The 12637-nt window shown below is 49.3% G+C and overlaps 3 protein-coding genes across 7 annotated transcripts in view; all 3 read right to left on the reverse strand.

Annotated features, from left to right (window-relative positions):
• Positions 1-2523: 2523 nt before the first annotated feature.
• On the reverse strand, positions 2524-5032 carry LOC103130379 (cytochrome c oxidase subunit 8A, mitochondrial). The gene is made up of 2 exons (XM_016665870.1): positions 4410-5032; positions 2524-2845 (listed from the first exon to the last, which is right to left on the reverse strand). Exons 1-2 carry the CDS (start codon positions 4536-4538, stop codon positions 2732-2734), a joined length of 243 nt encoding a protein of 80 aa, XP_016521356.1. The 5' UTR covers positions 4539-5032; the 3' UTR covers positions 2524-2731.
• A 108-nt stretch (positions 5033-5140) lies between these two features.
• On the reverse strand, positions 5141-10605 carry ubr7 (ubiquitin protein ligase E3 component n-recognin 7). 3 transcript variants are annotated; one of them, XM_016665867.1, is made up of 12 exons: positions 10417-10605; positions 8585-8714; positions 8390-8523; positions 8222-8282; positions 7993-8088; positions 7860-7913; positions 7502-7607; positions 7350-7426; positions 5918-6082; positions 5677-5842; positions 5536-5597; positions 5141-5359 (listed from the first exon to the last, which is right to left on the reverse strand). In XM_016665867.1, the coding sequence occupies exons 2-12, from the start codon at positions 8699-8701 to the stop codon at positions 5273-5275; spliced, it is 1125 nt and encodes a 374-aa protein (XP_016521353.1). In that variant the 5' UTR covers positions 8702-8714; positions 10417-10605; the 3' UTR covers positions 5141-5272. The 3 variants fall into 3 exon arrangements, with proteins under 3 accessions (XP_016521353.1, XP_016521351.1, XP_016521352.1); XM_016665865.1 differs by lacking the exon at positions 10417-10605 and adding an exon at positions 9227-9312; XM_016665866.1 differs by lacking the exons at positions 5141-5359; positions 5536-5597; positions 5677-5842; positions 5918-6082; positions 10417-10605 and adding exons at positions 6434-6555; positions 6732-6793; positions 6873-7038; positions 7114-7278; positions 9227-9312.
• Positions 10606-11678: 1073 nt separating this feature from the next.
• tmem251 (transmembrane protein 251) overlaps positions 11679-12637 on the reverse strand; it is a 2255-nt gene continuing 1296 nt past the window's right edge. For all 3 annotated transcript variants that reach the window (XM_016665869.1, XM_007541751.2, XM_007541749.2), the window contains exon 2: positions 11679-12251. In XM_016665869.1, the coding sequence (XP_016521355.1) occupies positions 11887-12243 (357 nt within the window). In that variant the 5' untranslated portion in view covers positions 12244-12251 and the 3' untranslated portion in view covers positions 11679-11886. The remainder of the gene's footprint in view (positions 12252-12637) is intronic.

Genomic DNA, 12637 nt, shown 5'->3' on the forward strand with positions numbered 1-12637 from the left:
CAGCTACAACCACTGCTACACCCACAGCTACAACCACTGCTACACCCACACACAACCAAAACACAACCAAGACCAATGGGACCCAAACACCCATCAACCCCTCTGAACACACTGATGAAGTGCATTAGTTTGAGGAGCGCATACGTGAGTATGATTGACAGCTGTAACACCCTCCTCCTAGCTCTGATTGGTTGTTTCTGACCTAGTGATGTATTTGTGTCAACATAGCTGGATTATTTTCAGATGATCTGCCGCCACCTGGTGGCAGTTTCAGCAAATATGGAGAAAATGTCTTTATGACGGTTCCGTACTACAGCTTTCAGGCAGAACTAAACATCAGGCGATCATAGATGGAGCAGCTGGAAATCCCAACCTGCACCTGAATGCACCGCCCTCCCAAGCCGGCTCTCTCTCTCCTCCCTCCGCTCTTTATTCTCCCTGGTACTGACCCGACCCAGACCAGATACCCGCCGGCGTTCCTGCTGCTGCTGATGATGATGATGGGAGTCCTGATCTTCTGCTGTGTCTCCCAGGTAAGACCCGCTGCTTCAGTGAGACCGTTCCTTACTGGGTTAACTGGAAACGATGGTCAGACAGACAGGAGAACATCACCGTTTACTTTAGTTCCACTCAGGAAAAGCTCCAGAACCTCCAGCCTGAGCTTTCAGGCTTCCAGCTGCAGCAGCCTGACAGGACGGACTGAGGGCACAGGGCTCGCCACAGACCGGTTCTGGACCGAAAACTCTCCTCATGTGTTTGCATCTGCAGGTCATCTGGGGGGCATGTCCACATGTTGCCATGGAGACGGCATACAGGTGTGCTCCTTTCTTCCTGTTGCCGCCTCCTCCTCCTCCTGTTCCTCCCAAAGATCCGAAAGGTAAGCGGTTCCTCTCTGAATTCACCTGTTTTGGTTCTGATCCGGTTCTGACTGGTACTGGTACCGGGTCTATAGATCAGGAAACCAACCGGACACCATCAGAGCGTGTGTGACCTTTGACCTCAGTGATATTTCTAGTGCAGATGTGGGAGCTCCTGACTGCTGAAGGCTTTTATTTTGATAATCTGACAAAATCCCTTGAGCTGATTGCTTAATCCTGACTCTTCCTTCTCATCTTCCTCTTCCTCAACTCTGTGCTGCAGTTCCAGCTCCGGACGCTCCGAACGCTCCGGATGCTCCGGATGCTCGCCTTGAACTCCCGGTGCTCATCTTCATCGTGGTCTCGTTGTCATTGCTTGTGCTCCTGACGACGCTGAGCTGCCGTGGTGCCTACAGGTGGGATTCAGCAGATCAATAGAACCGGTTTGCATCTGGTTCTGACCCACAACATTGGAGCTAATATTAATATCTGAAACTACATGTTAATAAGCGTTTATAAATGAATATTTTCTGAATCTGGCGTCGCAGTGACTGCAGACTCATCAGGGCGCCACGCCAAGGCTGGCTGATGCTGCGCCGCTTTGTTTAGTTTAACAAACAGTTCACTGCTGACATCATCAGAACCAGAGGAATCGGACCACTAACCGGGTTTCAGTGGACGGAGGAATTGGAAACATTTCCAGTTCAGAGAAGAAATGTTCAGAAATAATTTCTCCATCTAAACAATAAAATGTTTACCAACTCGCGCCGACCCGGAGCGTCGGTCTGAGCCAGCGATGCTTCAGGCTCAGCGGTCCGGTTCAGCCCAAAGCTTCACGTTTATTATCTGATCAAAAATAAATTGCCTTTCACTGAATTCTGACCCAAAAATTAAAATGTGGATCTGTTAAAGTTCTGAAACCTGCTATCTACTTCAGAACCAGAACCAGAGAGAACGGGCCGAACCAGGGAGGAAGCAACCTGCAGGAACCGACATCGGCCCGGCTCTAACCGGACCGTCTCCATGGTAATCAGAGGACCAATCGGCATCATGGATGTAGAGCTGTACATGTTCAACCAGAACCAGAACCAGGCCTGGATCTACATGCAGCTGGGAGCCTTGATGTCCTTACAGTCATATTTATACAACCTGAACAACGATTTGACCAGAAAATTAAATATTAGTGAACTAAAACTGTTTTTGAGGTTCTGTTTGGTTCTGATCCAGCAGCAGCACGGGTCAGGAAGCAAAGTAGTTTGTTTCTGTGTGTGTACCAAGTTTTTATGTCCTTGTGGGGACATTTTCTTGGTCCCCATGATGGGAAATGCTGTTTCTGTGTCGGGGGTCGCAGGTCGGGTTTGGGGCTGAGGTGTTCAGTGATTTCTGGTCAGACTGTAGAAATGAATGGAAGTTGACGGAAAGTTCCCACAAAGATAGGAAAACACGGCTGTGTGTGGTGAAGTTTCGTCTCCGACTCGTTTATTTACCTCAGGCCTCATTTCCTGGACCGGGTGATGAAGATGATGAGGAGGACTTCCTGTGTCCGTGGGAGCCCTGATGTTAAACAGGAAGTGATTAACTTAGTAAATCCAGCAGATGGAAGAAAACAAACAGAATCATGGGAGTGGACACAGTTTCATCCGATGGAAAAATAACACCCAAATCACAGAACGCTTTTATTTTGAAAAGAGGACAGGTGAGTTTTGCAAGGAAAGATGAAACTTTTCAATACATTCAGTATCATGAACACACCTGAGTTTTCTTAAACGCTGTTTTTTCAGAATAAAAGCCTGACTGATTTCAGGACACATCAATTCTAGATCAAAGGTTAATAAAAATTCAGCTGTTTCACACTAAGAGCAGGAAGAGGACGGTTAGGTCCGCGGGACTTGCTGGGCCCGCTCCCGGTACTCCGGCAGGTGGTGGAGGATCCAGGCTGCTGGGGCCAACATGGCCGCCGCGAACACAGACATGACGAAGAAACTTTGCTGTCAGGAAGAGAACAGAGAACATGTCAACCAGACTGAACCTAACATGTTTTCAGAACCACCAAGGTCAGGAAACGCTACACCAACACAGTACTGACTGGAAGCTAATGCTAAAATGTTAAATACCCATGTGGTTTTGAGTGGAAGCTAATGCTAAAGCACTATGCCACAGATGTCAAACTTTAATTGAACGTTTACAAAACAGCCAAGTAAATCAGCACTTAGCTAAACTTATTTAATTAAGTGCACTAAACATTTTCAGAGTCAGCAAAAACGCTAAAGCACTGAACAAAAAATTAGCTCCACTATTAGGGAATTGTGTGTGTGTACAGAAGCGTATTGCTGTCATGAAACGTGATAAAGTTCACGCGTCCAGAAGGTGGCGGTAGTGGGCTTTTAGCGCATGCGTAAAGAAGGCTTGAATTGGCTAACAGGAGTTAGATAAGTTTATCTTCATGTCTGATAAAACATGGAAAGATACTGATGCTGCTGGATGTTAGGCATCAAATCATTGATAGTGTCTGCGTGTAACAAGTTAATATTACTTTACATTAAATTTCGAATTCCACTAAATCAGTCATCATATGTTATGTAAATTAGTTATTTCTTATTAGTACCTGTTTGATGTGAGCAGTTAGTTTTTCCTATTGCACTTGAACGCACCTCATGCATAGCCGCCAAGCGTGATGCATACAGAGGTTAAATGCTGCACTGGGGTAGCAGGAGGGAGGTGTTTGGACTAGACTGTGCAGACTGCTCACTGCCGTTTCTTTTGATATCTCAGACAGACGAAATAAAAGTTGGTGGACCCAGAAATGGATCCAGTTCTATTTGATACACTGATAGAAACACACAACGCAGAGTGAAAGCTTTCTGGGACGGATCCTCCAGATGTGGCGGATAGATGTTTGACCACCTTAGACATATTTAACATGGATCAAAAATCAACCTTCTGACTGAAACATACAGCACATCATGAGGGTAGACCTTAAACTGCTGGTAGCTTAGAAATCACTGAACGGATTAAAAATCTGCTGCTGGATCAACCTGCTGGTTCTGGTTCCAGTTCATCCATTACCAAACATGGAGAAGCAGCATTCAGCTTCTGTACACTACAAATCTGGAACAAACTTCCAGAAAACTGAAAATCAGCCGAAACCCCGAGTTCCTCTAAATCTAGCAGAAGCTAGTTTAGCTGATAGAGGGAACCCAGCTGTTGGCCTGATCCAGTCATAACTCCTTCATTCAATGTTTTTATTTATCATTTCATCATGTGAAGCTCGTTGAAGCGACCTGCTGCTGAAATGTTCTGACTGGACCGGGCCGACTCTGGAACAGATCGGTGTCACACCTGGATCTGGAGGAAATGTTCTGGTTCTGGTTTCTCTTTGTGGTTCTGGGTCAATAAATCAGTCTGAACAGAAAGCAGACCGACTGATCAGAGGACTGGATTAGCATTCAGATCAGCCATCAATTATTGATCAGTTTTAGCAGCTCCAGTCAGTTTCTGAGTTATTAGTTATTGACCAGTCGGTCAGTTAGTAGTCAGTTAGTAGTTACTCACAGCAGCTCCGACCCGGTGTCGAGGAGGTTTGCCGTAGATCGTCCTCTTTGTCTCCTTCAGGATTTCTTTTGGACGAGTCAAACTTGAAGACTTGTCCAGCATCCTCAAGACAGAGAATAGCATCGTCATGACGACCCTCACCTGATCACACCTGGTGCTCTGATTGGCCACTGCCGAGCTGTTTGGTTGGTGTGAGCAGCTGGACGGTTGGAGTCGGACTGAGGGCTGGAGGCAGAGGAAGAGGAGGAGGAGGAGAATCCAGCTGGGAGCCGATTGGCCGGCCGGCGGGTCCCGGGTCGGTTCTGGTCGGTGATAACAGGAACCAGAGCAGCAGCTCTGATTGGATCTCCTGCAGAACAAAGAGCCCTGATGAGGCGGAGAGCTGCAGGTGTTTGATGTTGGAGCAGAGCCGCAGGTGGAGCGCTGCTCTTCGTCACAGACGGACGGATGACAGGAAGTCACCGTCTGACCGCCACGCCAGCAGCTGCAGGACTGCCGGTTCTGTTCAGACTCTGGATCCAGAACTCGGTTCTCTCAGCACCATCAGAAACAGTCCGATGTTTTCTGACTATTGTATGGACTTCAGTTAAACATTTAGATCTGGACCTGGACCCACTGATCAGCTCCAGAACCAGACAGGAGGATCATCCGGGTTTGGGTTCCTTCCAGAACCCAGTCGGGTTTCTGCGGCTGACTGGGTTCCTGAACAATGAGCCCAACATCACGCTTTATTGCTCAGCGTAAATTTTATTGTTACAAGTAAGAAAACACGAAGATGAAACTAAGAGACATTCAGCTTAAAAACATCCCAAAGAACAAATTCAGAAAATATAAAACTGAAGATGAGTTTTTCCCAGAAGCGATCAGGAGAAGAACGGTCCGGAGTCCGCTCGACGTCTTTTACGACTCTGTTGCTCGAAGAACTGACGGATGTCATCAGAGGTCACGACCTGCCGCAAGAAAGCTATGAGTTGGCACGAGTCAGCGAAATAAGAGGCAGAAACACTGAGACCTGAACCACATGGACCAAGTTAAAGACCCGCCCACAAAGGTACAGTCCTGCATTATCAGCTATAACGCTGTGCTTATAGCCCCGCCCCTCTCCATTAGGAACAGTAAATCTCACCTTTCCTTCAGCCGCAAACGTCTGCAGGAAGTCCTTCAGTTCAGTTTTCATGTCGTTATAGCCTGAAAGATGGAAACCATCAGCTCTGTGGGAACTGAGTCTGCAGTTTAACTGGTGGTACTGGTTGTCTATTTTAGGTACCGTGGATGATCTCGAGCTGTTGGACCCGGTTCAGGTTGTCCAGCGCTGACATCAGCGGGTCGTGTCCCTGCTGTCTCTGTTCATTGTTCTTTCCTTTGTTCTCGTAGGCGAGGACGGTGTCCGCTTCGTCCAACAGGAAGGACAGTCCGGCGTCAGCCAGCTGGACCTGGTCAGAACGTCACAGGAGGGTTAGCGCCTGGTGTCGGGTCAGGTCAACCTTCAGGGTGCAGCTGATGAACACCTGGCAGGTGGAGCAGGAGCAGAGCCTGGAGCGCCACCCTGAGGGCCAGAACACGGCTCCTGATTGGTCCGTCTTCTGTCCCGCTTCCTGCAGCGCCTTCAGTCTGCAGCTTGGCTCCGCCTCCTGCCGGCTGCGTTTACAGCTGGGCTCGACGATCTCTTCGCCCTGGAAACATTTGATTGGTCATCACGGTTGCTATGGAGACCTACTCAAACCAGGTGAGTCAGGCTTCTCACCTTCTCCTCCTTTTTAGGGACACCAGCCTCTGACTGCTCTCCTTTCTCCTCCTTGGTCTGGAGTGTTGGACCCTGCACTAACAGGACAACGTCCCACACAGGTGAGACGGCACATCCAACACCCACCTGCAGCTAGAAAACCCCGCCTCTTACCGGCTAGGTGAGCAGCGTAGGCCCAGAGAAAAACATGTTGGTTCATGCAGGACTCACAGATCATCTCCTGCATCTCCACACAGTCAGGAACCGCACAACCCAGGTGCTGCAAGGCAGGAGACAGGAGAGGANAAACTGAAGATGAGTTTTTCCCAGGAGCGATCAGGAGAAGAACGGTCCAGAGTCCGCTCGACGTCTTTTACGACTCTGTTGCTCGAAGAACTGACGGATGTCATCAGAGGTCACGACCTGCCACAAGAAAGCTATGAGTTGGCACGAGTCAGCGAAATAAGAGGCAGAAACACTGAGACCTGAACCACATGGACCAAGTTAAAGACCCGCCCACAAAGGTACAGTCCTGCATTATCAGCTATAACGCTGTGCTTATAGCCCCGCCCCTCTCCATTAGGAACAGTAAATCTCACCTTTCCTTCAGCCGCAAACGTCTGCAGGAAGTCCTTCAGTTCAGTTTTCATGTCGTTATAGCCTGAAAGATGGAAACCATCAGCTCTGTGGGAACTGAGTCTGCAGTTTAACTGGTGGTACTGGTTGTCTATTTTAGGTACCGTGGATGATCTCGAGCTGTTGGACCCGGTTCAGGTTGTCCAGCGCTGACATCAGCGGGTCGTGTCCCTGCTGTCTCTGTTCATTGGTCTTTCCTTTGTTCTCGTAGGCGAGGACGGTGTCCGCTTCGTCCAACAGGAAGGACAGTCCGGCGTCGGCCAGCTGCACCTGGTCAGAACGTCACAGGAGGGTTAGCGCCTGGTATCGGGTCAGGTCAACCTTCAGGGCGCAGCTGATGAACACCTGGCAGGTGGAGCAGGAGCAGAGCCTGGAGCGCCACCCTGAGGGCCAGAACACGGCTCCTGATTGGTCCGTCTTCTGTCCCGCTTCCTTCAGCGCCTTCAGTCTACAGCTTGGCTCCGCCTCCTGCCGGCTGCGTTTACAGCTGGGCTCGACCATCTCTTCGCCCTGGAAACATTTGATTGGTCATCACGGTTGCTATGGAGACCTACTCAAACCAGGTGAGTCAGGCTTCTCACCTTCTCCTCCTTTTTAGGGACACCAGCCTCTGACTGCTCTCCTTTCTCCTCCTTGGTCTGGAGTGTTGGACCCTGCACTAACAGGACAACGTCCCACACAGGTGAGATGGCACGTCCAACACCACCTGCAGCTAGAAAACCCCGCCTCTTACCGGCTAGGTGAGCAGCGTAGGCCCAGAGAAAAACATGTTGGTTCATGCAGGACTCACAGATCATCTCCTGCATCTCCACACAGTCAGGAACCGCACAACCCAGGTGCTGCAAGGCAGGAGACAGGAGAGGAGATGGGAGAGGAGACGGGGGAGGAGACGGGAGAGGAGAAAGGAGAGGAGACGAGGGAGGAGACGGGGGAGGAGACGGGAGAGGAGACGGGAGAGGAGACGGGAGAGGAGACGGGAGAGGAGAGGAGACGGGGGAGGAGAAAGGAGAGGAGACGGGAGAGGAGACGGGAGAGGAGACGGGAGAGGAGAAAGGAGGCTAGGACACCTGGCTCCACCTGCTCAGACTCACCCTGCCATGCAGCCAGTCCTCACAGACCACACACTGGATCATCTCATCCTCCACCTGGACATAAGCAGCCAATCACAGTGAGACATGGAATCATAGCTCAGCTGGTGAACAGGTGAGCTGCAGGTGGTCTCACCTGGTCATCAGGGTCGGGGTACGGCCGGCGGCAGGTGCAGTAGAGGCCGAAGAAGTTATGGCTGTATTTATTCAGAGTGTTGGCGTCGTCCTTCTCCTGACACACACACATAAAGATATGAAATCATCCATCCATCCATCCATCCATCCATCCATCCATCCATCCATCCATCGTCAGCGTTGCCGTGGCAGCAGGACAGGTGAGTACAAGTGTTCTCAGGTGAACTCACAGGATGTAGTTTACACTGCAGCTCAGAGAACTTCCTGTTTCCACAGTCACAGCGGAAATTTCTGCAGAAACCACAGAAAAAGAGTTGAAACTGATCCCAATGATCTGATTGGTGTTTAGAAACTGACCTGAGTCACATGACGACAGCAGACCAATCGGTGAACGGTACCTCTTGGTGTAGAGCTCGAAGAGGTCGTGACCTTCGTGGCAGGTGTAGGAGCAGGCCAGGCAGACGCCGGCGGCCTCGCCGCCCTGCGGCGTGCAGGTGTTGCAGGCGTACAGCGCCTGCCGCTTCACATAGCCCTGCAACAGACGCAGCGTCAGCTGGGCCGGGCCGGAACCGAGTCCTCCAGATGAGACTTACCTGAGGATAGGAGCAGTGATCGGAATCACTTCCTGCCAGCACGGCCGAAGCTTCCTCCTCCAGCTCCTCATCCTCCTCCAGAACGTCCACCAGAGACACCGTCTGCTCCTCGCTCATCCTCACCTGCTTCCTGCAAGGCAAACCTGCGGGTCAGCCGGACCGGACGGAACCAACGGACCCCTGGGTTACTGTTCGGACAACAGCCCGATACCACCAGAACCACGTGAAGGTTCTATAGAAAAAAATGTCTGAAGCTGGAGTTTCAGTGAAAGGATCAAGAGTTACAAGTTTTAATAATTTAGAAAAATTAGCATAAAGACGTAGAAGTTCAAAAATCTCCAACAAGTCTGGAAGTACTGGGCTGGGATCAGAACCTGGAATATTACGGATTTTAAACGGTCAGCAGCCCCGAGGTTACCATGGTAACCAGGTAAAATGGTCAGTTATTGGTGTACAGAGGTTACCAAAGCAGGCTGGGATTGAATAATCAGGTAGGCAGGTTACTATGGTAACCAGCAGACAGCCGGTCAGGTAGATTCTGACCGATTACCTCCCGGTTATTGATACCCTAGTTATAGATCCCTGATCAGTTCAAGGTTGCTAATGCTAACAATATTAACCCGGATCAGAAACGAAACTTACAGAACCGAGCCGGACCGGAGCGGAAGCACACCCGAACGCTTCCCAGCGTGTGATCAGCTGATCGATTGGGATCAATGACTCCGATCGGAGCGAATCTTTGATGCTGAAGCAGGAGCTCCTGCTAACGGACCACAACTTCCGGTTGACGTCCAGCAGCTCGTATTTGGCGGCTTCCGGTGAGGTCAGAGGTCACCAAAATGGAGGCGACGTGTGTACGCGCGGAGCTGCGGCTTTGGGACGGACAGAACCGAACCTTCAGCGTCCAAACCGGAACCGGCCTGAGCGCCCTGAACGCCGCGATCTCCGAGCTCAACCAGAGGGCGGCGCAGATGCTCACTGAGCTCGTTGACAGCGAGAGAGCGCGCGCAGGCAGTGCACGAGGTGATCTTCCGGTGGCCGTTAGAGAGCTCAACAGCTCCGCGCGCGCGGCAGAGGTAGCGGCGGGAGCGCGTGAAGAAGCGCGCTGTAGATGTAGAGAAGATGAAAAGCACGTGACCTAAGATGAAAAGCACGTGACCTAAAAAAAAAAGTTTGAGAAAGTAAACCGTCCAGTTTGACCCGGGCAACATGGCGGCACTAATAGCGTGTCATACTGGGTTAGACTGTTAAAACATTATGTTGAAGCTGCTATGGCTTGGAAATAGATTCAGGAGCAGTATGTCGTTAAAATCAGAAACGTTCTCGTTATAATATGATATAAAATCCGGTCCTCTGGCAGATTCCGAGCTGCTAAGAGGCATAAATGGCTCCTTCCCACTCATCGCCGTTTCTGTGTGGCTTAGAACAGCACATTTCTCGTTTAATAAAGGGTTGTTCTTTATTAAACGAGTAAACTGCTCCTGAATTTATTTCCAAGCTCTGGCAGTGACTACTTTTTTATGATGAATCTTATTGAAATTTTAAAACTACATTTTTAAGCAATAACTTTAGGCTTTTATTAATCATCTAATAAAATCTAAATATTTTCAAGTATCAAATAGAGCCCATATTCATTATCTAATTTCAAATATGAAAATATGGAGTACTCAGGATATTAAGTATGATTAATCTGTCGGCTCTGTTAGGAAACCAGCAGTGACAGCACCCCCGTTCCCGTAAGTATCCCGTATTGTGTTCCCGCTCTCTCGGTAGCCTCCCTCCTCTAACAGTAGCACCGGACGGCGACATTTCCTGTATTGTCAAGTCCAAACCTTGACAGGTATGTCCCTGTAAAACAGGGGTGTCCAAAGTGGGTCCTGGAGTTCCGGCATCCTGCATGTTTTAGTTCTCTCCCTGGTTTGACGCACCTGGATCAAAAGATGGCTCGTTAGAGGCCTGAGAGGAAATTTGACAAGCCGAAAAGGTTGTTGCCACCACCAGGGAGAGAACTAAAGTATGCAGGATGCCGGCCGTCGAGGACCGACTTTGGGCACTGCTGCTGTAAAATAAAATAAACTACAGTAGCGCCCCCTGTGGTGGCAGCATGCTAGAGCAGTTCTGGTTCTGCTCGGTTCTGTTTGGACAGTTTTCCCCTTTGGTTCTGGATGCTGAGCAGCTGGGAGGATTTTTGATGTTACACTTTTACTTTTGAAGAGATGTAGTGCGTAACCATGGCAACCATGCATTGTTTTTATTACTATAACCTGATTAGCATCTCAGAAGCTTTGTTGTCTTCAACATTTTCCATATAATTGAGCCAAGATGGCAGAAAGTTGGTCTTTGGCTCATTAAACACAGGAACAGAGTTGAGGGTAAAATTCAGACTGCTTCATCGCTGCTGGGCTGTAAACGTGATATACAGCCTGCTCACATCCAGCTCCACTTTATTCTGGAGGAAATCATGTATCCGTTTACTAATTATGGCCGACAGAGGAAAACAGCTTCAGCTTTACTGTAACAATGTCAGAGCTTCCACAAATTAAATAAAGAAGTATGAAGAGCTGTATGCTTTTGAAGGTAAATATAGATTTCAAAAACTAAATGTCACCATGAACTGCTAACTCAGACAATCATCCATTTTAGTAAGTTTTAATTTTTTAATTAACTCATTTAGGATGAATATATATATTTTTCCTGATGGAAAAACATGTCTATAAACATATTTTCAGACATTTTGTAGAACAGAAAAAAAAAACAGGTTTGAATTTGAACTCTTGAAAGTCATGTGACATCGTAGAGTCCTTTGATTGGTTGCTCATGACCAATCAGAGTGCCCCTCTGCAGCGCTGATAATTCAGTTTGAATAAAAACAGAAAATAGATCCAATATTCCAAACGTTGTTAAGGACTGCTGTTTCAGCTGCTCTCTACTAAATATTTCCAGCAGCAAACAGGACAACCTCCTGGGGGCGCTGTTCTGATTCACCTGTTTTACCTGCCGCAGGTGATGAAGAGAGTGACGAGGAAGAGGAAGAGGACGGTTTGAACTCTGACCCTCAGCCTGAAGCTAAAAGATCCAAAACCAGCTGACCTCCTGCTGTGAAACGTCATGTTTCGTTTTATTAATGTCATATTAAAGTTGCCATGGTAACCAGTGCGTCACGTCATTAAATACAGAAAAAACAAACAGAAATTGCTGCTCTCTGATTGGTCAGCAGGGACCGACAGTCTGTGCTGAGGGTGGTGCAGACGCTAAGTTTGTTTACTGGAACAGTAAGTGACATCACACTTATCCATCTGTCTCTACATGTGAATGAGCAATCCGGCTCTGTGATTGGCTGGTTTGGGCGCGTCACGGCGGCTGCACAGCAGGAAGATGCAGACAGGAAGCACACAGTAGCCGACGGCGCGGGGATCCGCCCTGGTGCACGAAAACAGGAAGAGGAAGAGCTGCAGGTACGGCACCAGGAAGACGGAGGCCCACGCCCACACAGGAAGCGGCGGCAGGTGGGCGGAGACGGCGGGGGGCAGCGCCAACGAGCCGTCGCTCTGCACGCGCTCCAGACTGACCACCTCAAACACCAAGTAGGCGGCAAAGATGCTGAGCAGCAGGAAGAGAGCCACGCCCACCCAGCCCATCCTCTGGCGGAAGTTCATCATCCTCCATACTGCAGAGAAAGAAACGTTTGGTATCAATAACCTGAAACTAACTGATCAATACAGGAAATAAATCACATCCTATACTCGATCCAACTAACTGAGCCAAACTTCCTCTGCACCAGACTGAACTGTTCGCCTTCAGACCGAACATCTGGAGCTGAACTGTTGGCCTTCAGACCGAACGTCTGGAGCTGAACTGTTGGCCTTCAGACCGAACGTCTGGAGCTGAACTGTTCGCCTTCAAACCGAACGTCTGGAGCTGAACTGTTGGCCTTCAGACCGAACGTCTGGAGCTGAACTGTTCGCCTTCAAACCGAACGTCTGGAGCTGAACTGTTGGCCTTCAGACCGAACGTCTGGAGCTGAACTGTTCGTCTTCAGACCGAACGTCTGGA

The sequence above is a fragment of the Poecilia formosa genome, unplaced genomic scaffold (assembly GCF_000485575.1).
Source record: "Poecilia formosa unplaced genomic scaffold, Poecilia_formosa-5.1.2 Scaffold628, whole genome shotgun sequence".
Classification (NCBI taxonomy): domain Eukaryota; kingdom Metazoa; phylum Chordata; class Actinopteri; order Cyprinodontiformes; family Poeciliidae; genus Poecilia; species Poecilia formosa.